Raw genomic sequence first — 17689 nt, 5'->3', positions numbered from 1 at the left:
TAAAATGTCCAAGATATGCTCACTTCCTCTATGGCTGCCAGGGAGGACCGGGCATGGGGTGAGGGCCAAGTTAGACGTCAGACCCTGAACTCTTATTGCATTTACATGGTTGAGGATACTGAGTGTTAGACAGCCCACAAATCATGCTGATAACATGAAGAATGGGACTTAAAGCAATGGGAATGTCTTTGGGTGCTCTTCCACAGTACACTGTGTGCACTTGGTGTTAGAGAAATAAGCAGTAATTTTCAGCTCCACCATGTACTACCTGAAAAGCCTCACATTACATCCTCATCCCTCTGGGAATCATTTTCTACCTCAAAATATCATCATTTAGATAAAATGAGCCAAAGGATATAAGCATTTTGGAAATTGTAAATACCATATTAAAGATTTATGCTTTTATTTTAGCAACTTTCATTTGTTCCAATAAGATCTATAATCTGAACGATCATTTAATGATGATGAATATTTAAGGAGCTTTCACTAATGGGAAGGCACCATGCTAGATGCAGTAGGAAAATTTAACAATGACTAAAACATGTGGCTGATGTAGCAAAAGTGAAATTTAACACAGGATATATGAAAATAACAGGTAACAACCATTCAAGCAAGGCAAGACCTATATGCTAACAAAGTGATAGAGTCCTTTCCTGTTACACTCACCCAGATGAGGGACAAAATCCCCAAGGAAAACATATTGATGATGTTTTTCATTGAGTGAATGGAACTTTTGTGGGCTGGATGCTTAACAGGAGTTTCATTTTGTCCCAGTCTTAGCTGGCCGAGGCCCATGCTAAAGACAATAGAAAAGTGTGCCTGTCTTGTGGGGAGAAGCACTGGGTGTGATATGGAAACCAATTTGACAATAAACTATTAAATAAAAAAAGAAAGAAAGAAAAGTGTGCCTGTATGCTACAAGAGTGGTCTAGACCTTAATTCTCAACTGGGGGTGATCTTCCCTTCAGAGGATACTGGCAATGTCTGAAGAGACTTCTAGTTGTCAAAACAGGTTGGGGGTGATAGAAGCATCTTGTGAGTAGAACCCAGGAACACTGAGAAATATCTTACTGTGCACGGGACATCTGACCCCCATGTCAAACAAATATTGAGCCTAAAATATCAGCAACACTGAGGTTGAAAAACCCTGGCCTAACTACCTTTCCCAAAGACTTACTAGGAGGTGGACAAAATTGATAATTCCAACCTTTGGCTCCTGAACTACACCCAGACTATAAAGGGAGCCTAAATTTTTGGAGACATTGATTCTAAGGAGCCTTTCTCTAAAGGGTAGAGTTGGGAGTGTCATGGCAACCTCTGTCTCCTTCCAATAAGGAGATGAGGAGACAACCCTCCCACCTTCACACCGAGCAAAAGGACTCCCCAGGCCCTGGATCCACCAGAGATTCAGAGCTGAGATCTGTATAAAGGGTCATGGAAGTGTTTGACTTGAGTCCTGAGGGTTAAATGGGCAGAGGGGCTAGTATGACTCTCACCTAAAAAGTGAAAAGGTGATTTCAGGTCATCACAGACTTGGTAACGGGGGCCAGCTTTCCTACTGAAATCAACTAAATACTCTTGATGAAATAACAATATTCTTTGCTTTAAAAAATTTAGTGTTTATTTATTTTTGAGAGAGAGAGGGAACGTGAGGTAGCTTGAGCAGGGGAGGGGCAGAAAGAGAGGGAGACACAGAATACAAAGCAGGCTCTAGGCTCTGAGCTGTCAGCATAGGGCCTGATGCAGGGCTTGAACTCACAGTGAGATCATGACCTGAGCCAAGAATGGACACTTAACCAACTGAGTGTCCCAGGTACCATAAAATAATAATCTTCCTAATAATCATCCTAGGGGTAGCTTTCACCTTCGTAAATAGGTTGCTTATTTTGGTATCATGTACATATGCATAAAGCTCCCATGCATTGCTGACCAATTAGAGGAAATCAGAAATGGCTGATCTGAGCATTGGACCCTGAGCCACCCCTGTGCTAACACTCTGGGAGGCTCCCTCTCCTCTTCCTGTTCGGGCGTCCCTGGTTTCTCCTCATCCTTCTTTGTGAGCAGAAGCCTAAGCAGACAGGATGCCACGGCTACAACATCATCTGCTCTTCCCTCTGCAAATGTCAAGTTGTTTCCCTACTTCTCAGATTGGTTGAGTGATATTTTAAAATTTTTAATTTTAATGTTTTATTTCTTGATAATCTTGGCGTTTCTTGAAATGCTATTCTTTTGTTTATAATTGCAGGTAGATATATATAATGGAAGCCATGGAAATATTTGTTTCAATAATAGAAATGATATTTTCATTACAGGGTATCCAGATTTCACTTTTCATACACACGGGTACCAACACCACCAAACCAGGCTGTTGTGGATCAAGCAGCCCTTGTTCAAGATCAATTACAGGCAAAGAACTACAACCATGAAGTACATGAAATTCTGTCCATTCCACTTTGGTTGTTTCTTGATATAAAATGTGCAGAAGAAGGAGAGGACATGATGACCTAATATAAAGGCCCCCAGAAATGTATATTACCATTACCCCAAGTTAATAATTACATACACCCCTTATCATGACTGTGACCACATCCCTCCCAACAACTCTGGCCCCATGCCCAGACCTCAGCCTTAGTCTGCACTACTTCCTGTGACCTTGCTCAGGTCAATGCCTCGGTCTCAGAGGAAAGAGAAAAGGGAGCGTGGTGTCTATCTATTTTACCCCCACAGATGTTACCAACTGTATTCCAGATGTCTGGTTTCACATAACTTCCTATTGGGCTGGATTTCTACTTAGAGACTTGGTACATTGAAATGGCCTGATTATCTTAGAGAGAAGCAAGGTGCAGTGTGTTATTCCCCAGAGAGTTTCAGGAAGGGTGCAAAGCTCAGTCTGGCAATGAACAACATGGAATTCCTATCCATTAGCTCCAGTGGCTGCCAGAGAATGAGCCAGATGTGTGCATCCAGCGGCTCATGTGATCATCATAAAGATCCTGCAAATGAGCCTCATTCATGGAAGAAACAATTGATGCTCAGAGAGGAACAGAAATGTTTCCAAATACATAGTCCATGCTGTCTCAGGACACTGTTTGGTCACTTTGAATTCCCTAAGTGTTTGGTAACTTCACAAGAATATACTCTGGCATTTGTGGACAGTTATGGGTTGTCCCAGACCTGTGGCCACAGCCAGCAGAGCCTGGTCAGAACAGTATGAGTGTCACTCATGAAGCCATGGCTGGGGCGCCTGGGTGGCTTGTTTGGTTAAGCAGGCCACTCTTGATTTGGCTCGGTTCATGAGCTCATGGTTCATGAGTTTGAGCCCTGTTTGGGCTCTGTGCTGACAGTGAGGAGCCTGTTTGGGATTCTCTCTCTCTCCTTCTCTCTCTGCTCCTAACCTGGGCAGTCTCTCTGCCTTTCTCTCTCTCTCAAAAATAAATTAATGAATGTTAAAAATAAAAAAGAAGCCATGTGTAAAGGACCAAAGCAGACACACACCTGGAAAATTTTCCTTTCAGGACTGTCTTCCACAGCATCCTACCTACTAATTGTCCTCATTTATGACATGGAGATTAATCCCAAGAGCCATCTCTTGGAACAGTGGAGAACATTACATAAAATAATGCAAGAAAAACTTCAGAACTACCTAGACAAAGGCCAAGTCCACAATAGACATTAGGTGAACACTAATTTTAAAACTTATCATTTTATATGCAACATAACATTGCTTTGAAAATGATCCTGCATGTGACATTATGCTCATGAGACAGTAGCCAGGCCCCGGGTGACTAGAAGCTGGTTTCCAAAGACTGCTCTGACCCACGTATGCCCAGCAATGCAACCAGTCCCTTCTTGGAGACACTCAGATTGTGAATGAAATTTGGTTTCTCTGAGTCCCCATCTGCCTGGTGGCATCTCAATATGCTTTTCAAACATAACAATACTCTGGTGCTTGTGCATGTGGCATATTAGTAATGTGGATGAGATATCTCAGTGTCTGATTGTTGTTTTGCTGTGTCACAGAAGAGTAAAGGTCAGGTTTTCTCTCCGAATCCCGAACCAACAGCAAATCAGAGACAGATACACATAGGGGTTGAACCCAATAGGCATGGCCTCATGGTTCTGGGCAATGTCTCTGAGAGATGGGAACCCCGGGGGAATGGCTGGGTGGGTGTGAGAACCATCTGCTTCACCCTAGACAGACACGTTTGTACCAGGAATCTCTTTCCTGATCGGGAGTGCTCTTACTCCATCTGCCCAGCACTCATAGGACTCAGGAAGCCCCAGAACTGCTCATACCTGTGGTTGATCATGAAGAAGCCCAGGGAACTCTCTAAGTCACCACTTCTTCTGAGAAACCTGGACCAGCCCCGCCCTCCTGCCACTTGCCTGCCCTGTCCTACTTACAGGGACCTCATTTCTTACCTTGTTACTGGGGAGGCAGCCTGGCCGACGGGATGCCACTGCTGGAGGCCATCATCTTCTGGTCCCTCTGGGCTGGTGAGTGTCCCCCAGTCACTTCAGTCTGCAGGAGAGACCTGAGAAATTCTTAGTTGTTGCCTATTTCCATATCATTTGTTCATTGGAATTTCTCTTCTTTGCTTGCAGTTGGCCTTGGGCAAGTAAAATTGGAACAACCTGAAATCTCAATTTCCAGAGCAAGACTTAAGAGTGTACACATATCATGCAAGATGTCCACTGACGCCATGAATAAGGGCATACACTGGTATAGGCAGAAACCAGATCAGCAGATAGAGCATTTAACATACGTCTCACAAAATCTTCCTAATTCTTTAGGAGTGGAGAACAACAAACTTGAGGCAAGTTTAAATGCTCAAACTTCTACTGCAACCTTGAAAATAAATCTCTTAGACGACAAAGATGAGGCCATGTACTACTGTGCCTCCTGGGACTGGGTCCACAGCATCAGAAACGCCAGGAAAAGCTGCACAAGAACCGTGTTCAGGTCTGGATCCACCCACATCCTTCTCTGCATGGGCAACCACAGAGGCCGCACCGCTGGGGGCACAGCCTCAATCTCTCCCTCTGCAAGAACTTTGCAGGAAGACATTGTTGGTTCTGCTCATAGAGTGTGCCCACGTGATATCAACAATGATGGTTCATGTTAAAGCAACTTGACACTAATGCCCACTAAATTCAGCTATCTGGGAGCTCTGAAAACACAGACTGGATGGACCAGGGAAAAATCCATTTGTCTGTTAATTCACTGTAGCAACAGAGATTTCTAGTATCTAAGTGGCTAGAATGAAGACAGGAAAGAGATATATATTTTACATGAATATTTCCTGTTATTATTACTTTCTGATTTTATTCATGGGCATTACAGTTCTTCACAGGTAAAATGATCTGTCAGACATAATAACTCTATGTCTTTCACTAGTATGTGAGGCCATCTTGAAGGAATCTAGTGACTGTTAAACCCTGAAGTAAGCAACCAGCTATTTGGGGTGTAGGGGAGACCCAGATGTAAATCCTGTATCCTAGAGAGAGAGCCAGCGCCTCCCTCCACATCCAGGGATCAACACTGGGACAAAACCAGTGCTGCTCCATTGGAACAGGTCCTTGAGCACTTCACGTGCCTTCAAGATGGCAGATGTGCCTCCAAGACTTAGATCTCAAGGGTTCTACAAAGAACCGGAAAGATCCTGCATTAGAATCAGATGGTTAAAAAGAAAGATAATACACCCTCCCTACATCTGTAAAGAAGAGAAAGGCATGTCCCTCACATATCAATAAAACAAAAAATAGTTATTGAGAATTGAATTCTGTGATTTGTAACTGGATGGCTGTGAGTTTTCAAAAATAAGGAAACACACCACGTTATCTGTGAAACTATAAAACCCCCACTCTCTGGGGACCTGGGTGGCTCAGTCAGTTGAGCATCAGACTTTTGATTTCAGTTCAGGTCATAATCAAAGGTCATGAATTGGAGCCCTTGAGTTAAGCTCCCCACTGGACATGGATCCTGCTCAAGATTCTCTCTCTTCCTCTCTCTCTGCCCCTCCCTCTCTTGAGCTCTCTCTTTCAAGACAAAACAAAACAAAATACTCCAACTCTTCTCCCACATCTTTAGAATTCATTCTCAACAATAAGAAAAAAATCTTTACTTTGCAAAAATTTTAGTACCTTCGGTTAATGTGAATATCTGACCACATGATTGCCATGTACGTCATCCCTTCTTCCTGAGATAATGACAACACCTTCATTCTTGTTTTTTATTCTAAGAACTTGGTGTTTCTATCACATGCAGAGATGCTGTGAAAACAGAATGAATTCCTCTTACAGCCGTGCCAGCCCCTGCCCAGGGGCAAACTCGGGGAACTTGTGTCCCACTATCTGTCCATCATGATTTCCAACAGTGGTGGGTCCCCAGCCAGAGGACACTGAGGGCCTGGATCTCAAACGGCCTCACCTGTCCCCTAACACATCTACAGAAACAATGGTAAGAAGATCCCTGAGTGGATACAGAGTCGGAAAATATGAAATGTTTCCAGAAAAAAGTGAATGAAAAGAAGGATTAAGCCTCTTATAGTATCTGTGCTAAATGCTTTATCACTTAATACTAAACAGTGCAGAATTCACTTGAAGTGACCTCACAGAGACAGATGTCAGGAGATGGGGCCACCTTGACTTTTCAATGCACAACCACCCTGCAGTCATAATGGGAGGGAAAGGGGCCATTATCTATGAGTCTTCGAAGTGACAAAATATTATGGAGACTTTAAAAACATTATTTTGATCAATTGAAAGAAACTTGAACATATTCACCACATCTTTGCAAGGAAAAGGTCAAACACAGAACTAGTTTATGTAATAAGCTCTCAAATACATGAAAAGAACTAGTGCAAAGCAATTCTTCAAAGTTTAAAGAGTAGATGTCTCTGGAAAGATAGGTGTTTTAAATTCTTCCTGGTACACTTATAGATATTATACAATTTAATAAAAATCTTCTATTATGTATACATAATAATCAATATTTTATTGATTTATACATTTAATAATGAGATTGTTTCTATAACAACATAATATGTAACTACGTATGACACACTTAAAATCATTATATATTTTTAATTTTCCATGTAATAATATGACTATATCTCCCAGAAAAAACACAAAACAAAACACTATAATTAGTCATGATTGTTGCCATGGAACAGGAAGTCAGCAGCCCACAGTTTTCTAATAAAGTCTTACTGAAGCACAACCTTGTCCATATGTTCACAAATTGTGTATAGCAGCTTTCCCAATACATTGCAGATTGAGTAGTTGCAACAGAGACCCACGAACCCTACGGTGTTACCATTTGGCCCTCTACAGAAAACGTTTATCAATCACAACTGTAGAACGGTACACTGAGAGTGACATTTATTGTTATTATCTGTTTCCCTATTAGGGTTTCTTCAATGTCTCCTCATTACATATCCACCCTCCCCATATATGAACTTAGTCTGGGTAAATTGGATAACATATTTCTGATTCATTTTCCTTATTTTAAAATGGAAACATTACCTGAAGGAGGTCCTGGGAGAAGTAACGTTAATAATACATACACAGTTCTCATAACGCTTGGAGCATACCTCATGCTCAATGTATCGGGCACTGTAGTGATTATATGGGCTGTTATTGCATATTTGAAAATGAAGTATTTAGAGGAGTACTGTAAATTTCTGGTACCCAAAGTTCGGCTCAGAGGCCAGCCCCATCCACTGCACCTAGGAGTTTGTTACAAATGCAGAAAATCAAACCTCAGTCACGCCTGCTGAGTGACAATCTCATTTCACAAGGTTCGCACAGGATCCCTGCACACTTCACAGTCAGAGAAGTCAGGATCTAAAAGTAGAAAGTCACCCATGAGTAACACACAACCACATGGGGTTGAAGCTGTAGCAGCTCCTCATTACTCTCCCGGGGGTTCCATGATAGGAAAACCTTGAAGCTAATTAATGTTGCACTCAAAATATGAAACACTAGGTGTCTGCCATAAATGGCGACTTTAAGGAATAAGCTTGAAAATGCTGACTTGAGGGGTGTCTTGGTGGCTCAGTCAGTTAAGTGTCCAACTTTGGCTCAGGTCATGACTTCATGGTTTGTGGGTTCAAGTCCTGCGTCGGGCTCTGTGCTGACAGCTAGGAGCCTGGAGCCTGCTTCGAATTCTGTGTCTCCCTCTCTCTGTCCCTACCCTGCTTGTGCTGTTTCTCTCTTTCAAAAATAAATACTAAAAAATATTTTTAAAAAAGAAAATATTAACCTGAAAATATTGAGGAAAATACACGATACATGAATGGATATATTAATAAAACCAAGGTAAATTTAAAAGCTTTATAAGTGGAAAGGAGGGGAAAGAGCTGGGGAGAGGGAGTGAGGCAAATCATGAGAGACCTTTGAATGCTAAGAACAAACTGAGGACTGAAGAGGGAGGGGGTGGGGGGGTGATGGTCATGGAGGAGGGCGCTTGTGGGGAAGAGCACTGGGTGTTATATGGAAACCAACTTGGTAATAAACTATTAATAAAATATATAAATAAATCAATAAATAAAAATTAAAAAAATAAAAGCTTCACGAGTGGTAAAGCCTGTGGTGGATAATTTTTATTTTTTGAATTTTTTCTGATTTTTAAAAGGTTTACAATGATTTCCTATGAATTTATTATGAAAAATGCACACTCTAAGATGCGTAAAATTGTATACCTAATTATTTATAAATTTCAGTTGTAAAGACAATCTTAAGTTCATAATAAAGCTAAACTGTATAAAGTCTATATGTAAATGACCACTTTAATCATATATATGTATGTGTACATATAATCTAAACTTATGTATGTATATAATTAGTTTTTTGCATATAATCATTTAGTTTTATGTATGTCTGTATATGTTTATGCTGTGGGGGAAAACTATAAATAAATGTACCACAATGAAAATGGTGTTTGCCTTACAGTGCTATCACAATGGAAGACCTATGTTGTTATCATTATATTTTCCCCCTTTCCACAGAAATTTCCCACTGAGCTCCCAGTACTCACCCAGGCTCCAATAGGTACCAACTCTGTGACTCTGGATACATGAGTTAACATTTGTTTGGTGCACTTTCTACATCTGTCCCACAGACTATAATAATATCTCAAAGGTCTTACAACTTTTGAGAGGAGAAAATACATAAGGCACTGTACCTATAAGATAGTAAAAACATTTTGACCTTGAAAATAAATTCACAGGAAAAGGAAATGTGGGGATTTACTACAGTGTCTGCTGGGAGCATAGGACAGGAGGTGCCCAGACCACCCTCACGGAACCTCTTCTCAGGTCTATCTACCCACATCCTTCCCTATGTGAGCACCATGGCCAGCTCCTCGGCTTGTGCTCAGGGCTGAGCCCCCCACCCCAGGACTTTTTCCTCAGCCTCTGAAAATTTATATTCTGTTCAACATCTGGACCAAGTCATGGGCTCTTTTAAACTGTCTAGAGATTACCTGAAAGTTTATGTTGCTCAAATCCAAAAAGGAAATCACTGAATGCCAGGAAACATGTTGTTGATATTATATATACATATATTTTTATTTAAATATACATATAGAAATATATAAAATCATCACAACACTTTTGCAATGTAATATTCATTTTGTCCACTTTATTTTTTTAAATTTTTGTTTATTTTTGAGAAAGAGAGAGAGACAGAGCATGAGGAGGGGAGGGGAGGGGCAGAGACAGAGAGAGAGAGAGAGACAGAGAGGGAGACAGAATTCAAAGCAGGTTCCAGACTTTGAGCTGTCAGCACAAAACACTCAGGAACCATGAGCTCATGACCTGAGCCAAAGTCGGACGCGTAACTGACTGAGCCACCCAGGCACCCCAAGGTGTGCTTGTTTTCAACCACAAAATATATTTACCTCAGTATCTACTCTACCATATAACATGTTCAGGCTCCAACCAAACACTCAGAGACATACAGCAAGTCAAGAAGAAACACAGTCTGAGGACACAGAGCAATCACCAGACTGAGACATGTCAGAGATGTTGGAACCCTCAGGAAACTTAAATAACTGTGAATAATACGTTAAATGGTCTAATCTAATAGGAAAGTTGGACAACATTCAAGATCAGGCAGGAAAATTCAGTAGAGAGATGGAAAGAATCAAAGGAAATGAAAGATAAACAAAAATAGAAGCAGAAATCATGAATACCCCGAAACACTAATCAGTGGATTTAAGAGAAATAAGGAAAGACTATGGACCACTGGATATTACCCAAATGGCAATGGAAGGATATGAGAGAGAAAGAGAGAATGACAGAAAGACAAAGACACAGAGAGACAGAATGACAGAGATGGAGACAGAGAAAGGCAGCAGATAATTCATAACTCATGAAGAAGAGAACTTTAGGAACCACTCTCCATGTCCCACCCTCTGATTTGACCTGGTGAAGGATGATAGTCCTTTAACAAGAAAATGGCTTCTTTACATGAATATCATTAAATGGTAACAAATACACAGTAATGAGAGAAATCTGCTGATAAAGCAGGTTAGTAGCCCTATTTTGCAGGATGATTTGGGGTAAACTCTGTGGGTTCCTTTCTCTGTAGTCCGTGGTGATTAGCTGTGTGTTCAGAGCACCACTTCCTCTTACTGCTCACCCCCCAGATGTGTGCTGTGATCAACCCTGTATTCAACCACCTCTCCTGAGAAGTGCTGGCAGAATGTGGCTCCTGCCCCAGCTTGTCCTGGTAGCTTCCCTTTGCAGCTGTGAGTGGCTCTGCCCACGGGGTATTTCACTCAGTGAAGAAAGGAGATGTTAAACATGGACAATCTGGTCAGCCCATGTGGGCAGAAGACTGCCTCCATGGTCCTTCAAAGTAAACTATAAATTTCACCATGACCTTGAATTTTTGGGGAGGGAAACATTGAACCTCAGACTCCAAGCTTTACATGAATGGAGAAGAAATGTGTATTATTTTTATGAATGTGTAAATTTTGCTAATTTCTGCTTTTGTTTTTCTTACAGATACAAATGAAGACATTTTAATAACACAACTGGTACCATCCATTACCAAGAAAAAAGGAAAGACAGCATTTTTAGAATGCCAAATAAAAACGGGTGCCTTCAAGAAAAATGTAAATATACACTGGTATCAACAGAGGCCAGGCCAGCCTCTAAAACGCATTCTGTATATTTCCTCAAACGAAAATGTGGTCCACGAACAAGGTGTTACAGAGGAGAAGTATGAAGCCAGGAGACCACAGAGGGATTTGCCAGCGAGCCTCAGGATACACAAAGTTGATGAGGCAGATGCTGGGCTGTATTACTGTGCCTGCTGGGATACACAGTATGGAAATGCTCACCGCCACTGAACAAAAACCCTCCCCTCCCCCCACACCGCTGCAAACACATTTGCACACATGTCTTTCTGCCTCCCAGAGGGACCTGGCTTCTATCTACACAAGACTTGTCTCTGGCATCTGTGTCCTCAGCAAGGCCTGAGTTAGGAGCCCAAGGACCCAATCAGTGATGTTTCTTTCAGTTAGGTCACTTTATCGTCTATTCTTATCTCTCTTGGTGACTGGGTGGCTTTTGTAAGTGTCCTGAATTTTCTACTTCTCCATCTATGAGAAGCTTCCTGGGAAGGAAGCTGTATCCAATGTGCAAAATGGTATGCTGACTTTAAATGAATAATGAATGAATGAATGAATGAATGAATGAATAGAAGAATGATGAAAACCATAAGGCCTTTGTTGTTTTTTGTTTTTTATTTGAGAGAGAGAGACAGAGACAGAGACAGAGCATAAGCAGGGGAAGGACAGAGAGACAGGGAGACACAGAATCCAAAGCTGTCAGCACAGAGCCCAGTGCATGACTCAAACTCATGAACCACAAGATCATGACCTGAGCCGAAGTCAGATGCTTAACGGACTGAGCCACCCAGGCATCCCCATAAGGTCTTTGGAGTGACATAGACCTGGGTTTGAATTCCTGCTCAGCCACTTAACTGACAACACGGTTTGGAAACATTACTAAATCTTTCTTGTAGGGTTGCTGGGGACTGAAGAAGGTTCCACACAAGACAGTTTGAGCACAGGGTCACCACATCACAGGGTCCCTTCCCAGTACAACTGAACTACTCCCCTGAGCCATCTCAGCTAACACAGGAGCTCAGGGACTCATTAAAAGTCTTACATTGTCCTCCAAACAACAGTCAAGTTTGCTTTATTTTAAAAAGCTAAAGCTTGTGAATTCTTCCTCCAAAATATTTCTTCTTTCACAGCAGACTACAGAACATTTTACCAACTAATGACCTATAAGATGTACCTGTAAATGTGCATACTTCTGCATAATGTTTTGAGGTTATTATCTCATTTGTTATTATACAGTAATAAGAGTTTTCTTCCAATTCTCATGGTAGTCATATAGCTCTCACACTCTCACAAAGTTTGGTGAAAAATCTATAACTCAAGGATGAAAAGGTACTCAAGGGTAGGTGTGTTTGAAGCAAAACTACAAGGAAAAATGTGGAGGTATTGCCCCCCAAAAAGATAACACTGAATTATTATTACATGGGTGTGTTGGTGAGGTTCTGGAATCTGATCTTTCTTTATACCAGGAACATAGCAAAGTATCATTGAGACAGGTCTTACTGAGAAGGTCTTTCATTGGTTCTAAAGCAAACTTTCCTTTCACATCCTTGCCTCTGAAAAATGAGGCCTGGCCCTGCCTCCCCGGTCCTGATTCACACCCCCCTCTTAGAGTCCATTCTGACCAATCACTGCCAATGCCAACCAAATGGATTTATGTGTGTCTTTGGCTTGGGCTCCTATGTTGAATAGATCCCTTTCTTATCTTTTTACTGTTTTTATGTCCACTTTCAATTTATTCAAGTACCTCTGATTTTTACTCCTTTGCTTTTCAAATGGAGACACCAAAATCAGAATCCTTCAGGATCAACTCTCCTCTCCCCAAATGCCAGACAGAACAGTTGATATACATGACATGCTGTGTGGGGATTCCCTCAAGTAGGCCCACTGGTATCAACTAAAAGAAGCAGGGTGCCTGAAATGAATCCTATAACCAATCCTATTAACCAATATTACCTGTAAGACTATCTCAGTTCTGGCTTGGACACAGATAAGAGACAACAGAGTCTTTTACCTGATCATCAAAAGTGTCCTCAAGTCCAATGAAGCCACCTACTATTGTGTCTGCTGGGCTCTCACAACGTCACAGAGTCGGAGGGACCTGTAAGAAACCTTCTCTATTACTAACTCTCAATTCTTTTCTACTTGAGCAATCACAGCCCAACCTTTCCTGCCCTTAGTCACAGGCTCATAAGCTGTTAGAACAGAAAGGGCCCTTTGGACACCCAGAGCCCAATCCCAGACAACCAATGGGTTGTGGGGGCCCAGTGATGGCAAAAGTTCGTCCAAAGCTAGTTAACCACGGAGATAGGGCTACTGGTACATTTCTGAAGATCACAGAATCACTTCTTTTTTTCCAACAGATCAGAGAACTTGATTTTGTTTTCAAGTCATGGTTTAAATAGCAATCTAGTAGTTCATGGAAGAGAGACTTCTACAAATTTCTTCTTTCATTCCAGGAAAAAAAATGTCATTAAACAAATTATTTCTCTTGTTACATTATGTGGTAGAGAATCATGCTGTCAAATGGTAAAAATAGCCGATTTAAAAATGGAGAACACACTTCTCACGTATATTTCTGTTGGTATTTTTGTAGTTTTGGTTACTAAAGAGTTTCCTCCTTTAGAAATACAATCCCAAGTTGCTAACGGAGCAGGCCTGGTATTTGTGAGAACAGAAGGGCTTTTCCTTTGATGCCATCTCTGAGCGGTTTCACTACTTGAACACCTGGAAATCAAAATGTCTTAGTTCTCTGAACACTTTTCCTGGTTTAAGTTTTTTATGTTTATTTTTATTTTTGAGAGAGAGAGAGACAGAGCATGAGTGAGGGGAGGGCAGAGAGAGAGAGGTTGACACAGAATCTGAAGCAGGCTCTAGGCTCTGAGCTGTCAGCACAGAGCCCGATGTAGGGTTTGAACGCTGAAATGGCAAGATCATGACGTAGGCTGAAGTTGGACACTCAATGGACTGACCACCAAGGTGCCCCTCCTGGTAATTTAGATAAGTAATTGGTTGATCAGTTGCTCCTAATATTTCTTTTTATCTGTTTTTCTTGTACTCTGATTGTTTCCATTTTCTATCAGTGCTTTCAGTAATTACTGGCTCCTTTGGAAAACAGACATTTTTGTCAACTAATCTGAGAAAAACTTCTAAAATGTCAGATGCCATGAAGCCTACATTCAAGGACTTCCAAGGGAACCCAGAAGATCAAATTGCAGGGACAAGGTTTCTACCTGCTGGTCATGCCATGAGGCTCAGGTCAAGGCTGACATTTTTGTAGAAGCTCTAACCAGTGTGATAACTCAGGCTGGATCAAGATATTTGCAGAAGGAACTAAGCTCATAGTAACTCCCCCAGGTAAGTAACTTCGTTCTACTTTGATTGTGTGAATGAAAAACCAATAGATGCTTTTAAGAGAAAAACAAATGATCTATATGATCAAATCAGCATATAAAGAGTGATTTTTCAGCTACTGGAAATGCTGCATGGGAATAACTTACTTTGCAAATGGCTTATTTCCTTGCCTGCTTGCAAGTAAAATGAAATTCTATTTTTTTGAAAATACACATACACAAATAGAGTCAAGCTTGAAATTAAAATTATTTTTAGGATTCTTTCTTTAAACCATTGGTGTGAGAGTTATTGGTTCAAGATACTCTTCTTATAGATGTTCTCTTTAAGAAAGAAACACTTTGATAAGTACCTCTAGTACAAATAGTGCTCTGTTCCTAACGAGTAGCGCTTCTTTCTCTAATAAACTGCAAAATCTGTGATTTCTTTTGATCTCACCTTTAATGCAGCACAAAAAATCTTACTCTTCCAGTAATTGGCCATACAACATCAATAACTCCATTTATTCTTATTACTCTGGCTTCTTAGAGGGCTGGATAAGACTAGTAAAAATTTGTGCCATTGTGAGTCTTGTGATATTTCTTAGAGATGGTCTAGTTTAATGGAATTGTGAACTCAGCAAATCATTTTAGCTCCACAGTCCATGAAAAGAGTCTGTCTGCATGCCTTTACATTTTCATTTGTTCATTTATTGTCTCAGCAAACACTTATTGAACACAGTTTCTGTGCTGGATGCTAGAGAAAAAGGGTAAAGAAAACAATGTCCCCAAACTCAAAAAGCTTCTAGTCTATAACATAACTATTCTAGATGTGGCTTCATTGGGCCCCATGTATTTCAGCGTGTGGCTATGAGACATAGAACATCTTAGATTCATTAGCTCTCTTGCTTTCTTGGTTTCTCTCTTTCTTGCTTTGATTTATTGCTTATAAAATCCATACATTTTGTTTTGTGGAAGAATTTGATAAAATGGCCTAAAACCATCCCATTAAAGGGAATAATAATATTAGTTAAGATTCACTAAGGGCCAGATACCATGCTGACTAGTTTCAGTGCATTATCTCATTCATTCTTCAACAACCATATACAGAAAATCCTCTTATTCCAAATTTGCAGATGGGGAAGTGAGGCCTGAAGAAGTTCAGTTATTTGCCTTAACTCACATGGCTAGTTACTATGGCGAAGAGTGGGATCCAATAGAGACTTGTCCATTCCAAATTGCATGGTCTGGACCGTGATGTGTTATTAGAAACATTAAGCCATGTTTTTATAACCTGATATTTACGCATCTGCAGCCTGCCTTTTTAAATATACTTTTTAGTTGAATGCTTAATTAGTAATAGCTCATAATTTATATTACTTCTCATGCAGAAAACAGTGCTTCTGCTTCTAATCATGGCATTAAAATTGCCTCTCTGATCCACAAATGATCAAATAAGTCATGTTGAATATACATTTGTTAAAATTTCAAAATGTGATTCTTAGGGCATTGCTATAAGATGACAGGTCCTTTCCACACCAGTGCATTTAGTCTTCTTTCCATATCGGTATCAAAGGCATTGGAAACACTGAATCCAGCAGAGGAGCTGGAGCAGGTGAACAGCAGGCAGACTCAGTGCAAGACTCACAGTTGCTTTTCCACTCCTGCCGGGACAGCGGCACAAAGACCAAACCAAATAGGATCCCTTGATGAGCATCTCAGGACTTTAAATAAGTGCCCTGGAAACTGTTAGGGTAATTTCAAGTTCAAAGAGATAGTCTGTCATGAATAAATAAGTTTTTTTAAATATAATTTATTGTCAAATTGGCTTCCATACAACACCCAGTACTCATCCCAACAAGAGCCCTCCTCAATGCCCATCACCCATTTCCCCATCTACTCCATCCCCCCTCCCCCCCAATCGACCCTTTGTTTGTTCTCTGTATTTAAGAGTCTCTTGTGACTTGCCTCCCTCCCTCTCTGTTTATAACTATTTTTTCCCCTCCCTTCCCCCATGGTCTTCTGTTCACTTTCTCAAGATCCATATATGAGTGAAAACATATGATATTTGTCCTTCTCTGACTACTAAGCAAGTTTAGAGATCATCAGGAATGTTCCAGACTTTGTAACAACTCATCTGGCATACTATCAGTGGGGACTGGATTCTGGAAAGAACTTACTTTACAATCAAACAAGAAACCTACTCCTCAATATGTGGAAATTAAAAAATGAAAGAAATGATATGGTTTTTTTTTCTACAGTGGCTGTGATCATAGGCACAAATCAATTCATAAACCAAAAAGTAAGTTTTTGGTCCTCTTTTTTCCAACTGAATACATAAACAATGTAAATACTAGCAGTCAAATTAAATAATGGTGACACATATGTAATTTATGGGGTCCTGAAAAATGTTTTCAGAGGACTGTGGTGCAGAGAAAAATTTAGACTATGAATCTGGATCTATCATTTCTGTATAACAATTCTTTAGTGTTTAAATTTTGATTCAGTTGTTATTGGTTTCTTATAAATATAAATAACATACATGCTTTTTATGAAAAAAATAGAGGAAAATAAAGAAAAAAATTTAAACTTTTAGTGACACGTATTACTGTTACTATTTGCTATATTTCCATCCATTGATTCTGTCCGTGTAACAACCATCTCAGGTGGATGTTACAAGGACTAAAATTAAATATGTTAATAGGAACCATAAAAGTTGGGACATGGTCAGTGATTAAAAAAATGTCATTTTGGGGAGCCTGGGTGGCTCAGTTGGTTAAGCATCTGACTTGAGCTCAGGTTATGATCTCACAGTCCATGAGATCGAGCCCCACATCAGGCTCTGTGCTGACAACTCAAAGCCTGGAGCCTGCTTCAGATTCTGTGTGTGTGTCTCTTTCTCTGCCCCTTCCCCACTCATGCTCTGTCTCTCTTGTCTATCAACAAAAACATTAAAAAAATATGTCATTTCTCCAGAATTCAAATTACCACCCACTGGAGTTCTTTATATTATCAGGAGTACAGAAAAATATGTTAATTATCATCATCTAGTCTATAGGTCACTTTAGAGCAGATGGTTTAATTTTTAGTATACTTTCAATTTCTATGATTCATTGTCACCTCTTTCTAAAAATGATGATGATGAGGAATAAGAATCACCTCAATTTTGCTGCCAGAACATAAAGTGATCTCCCACTTTTCAGTGGAAAGATCCAGACAT

General features: G+C 40.4%; 1 gene segment (V, D, J or C); it reads left to right on the top strand.

The window, feature by feature from the left end:
- The first annotated feature begins 4178 nt into the window (after positions 1–4178).
- The window catches only part of LOC115281518, a 20885-nt gene continuing 7374 nt past the window's right edge, over positions 4179–17689 (top strand). Inside the window, 3 exon segments of the C gene segment in view lie at positions 4179–4497; positions 4606–4920; positions 14447–14497. Coding sequence covers positions 4455–4497; positions 4606–4920; positions 14447–14497 — 409 coding nt within the window.

Source organism: Suricata suricatta, chromosome 2 (genome assembly GCF_006229205.1).
Source record: "Suricata suricatta isolate VVHF042 chromosome 2, meerkat_22Aug2017_6uvM2_HiC, whole genome shotgun sequence".
Lineage (NCBI taxonomy): Eukaryota > Metazoa > Chordata > Mammalia > Carnivora > Herpestidae > Suricata > Suricata suricatta.
Note: the sequence above shows the minus strand (reverse complement) of the source record. Positions and strands in the feature narration are given on the sequence as shown.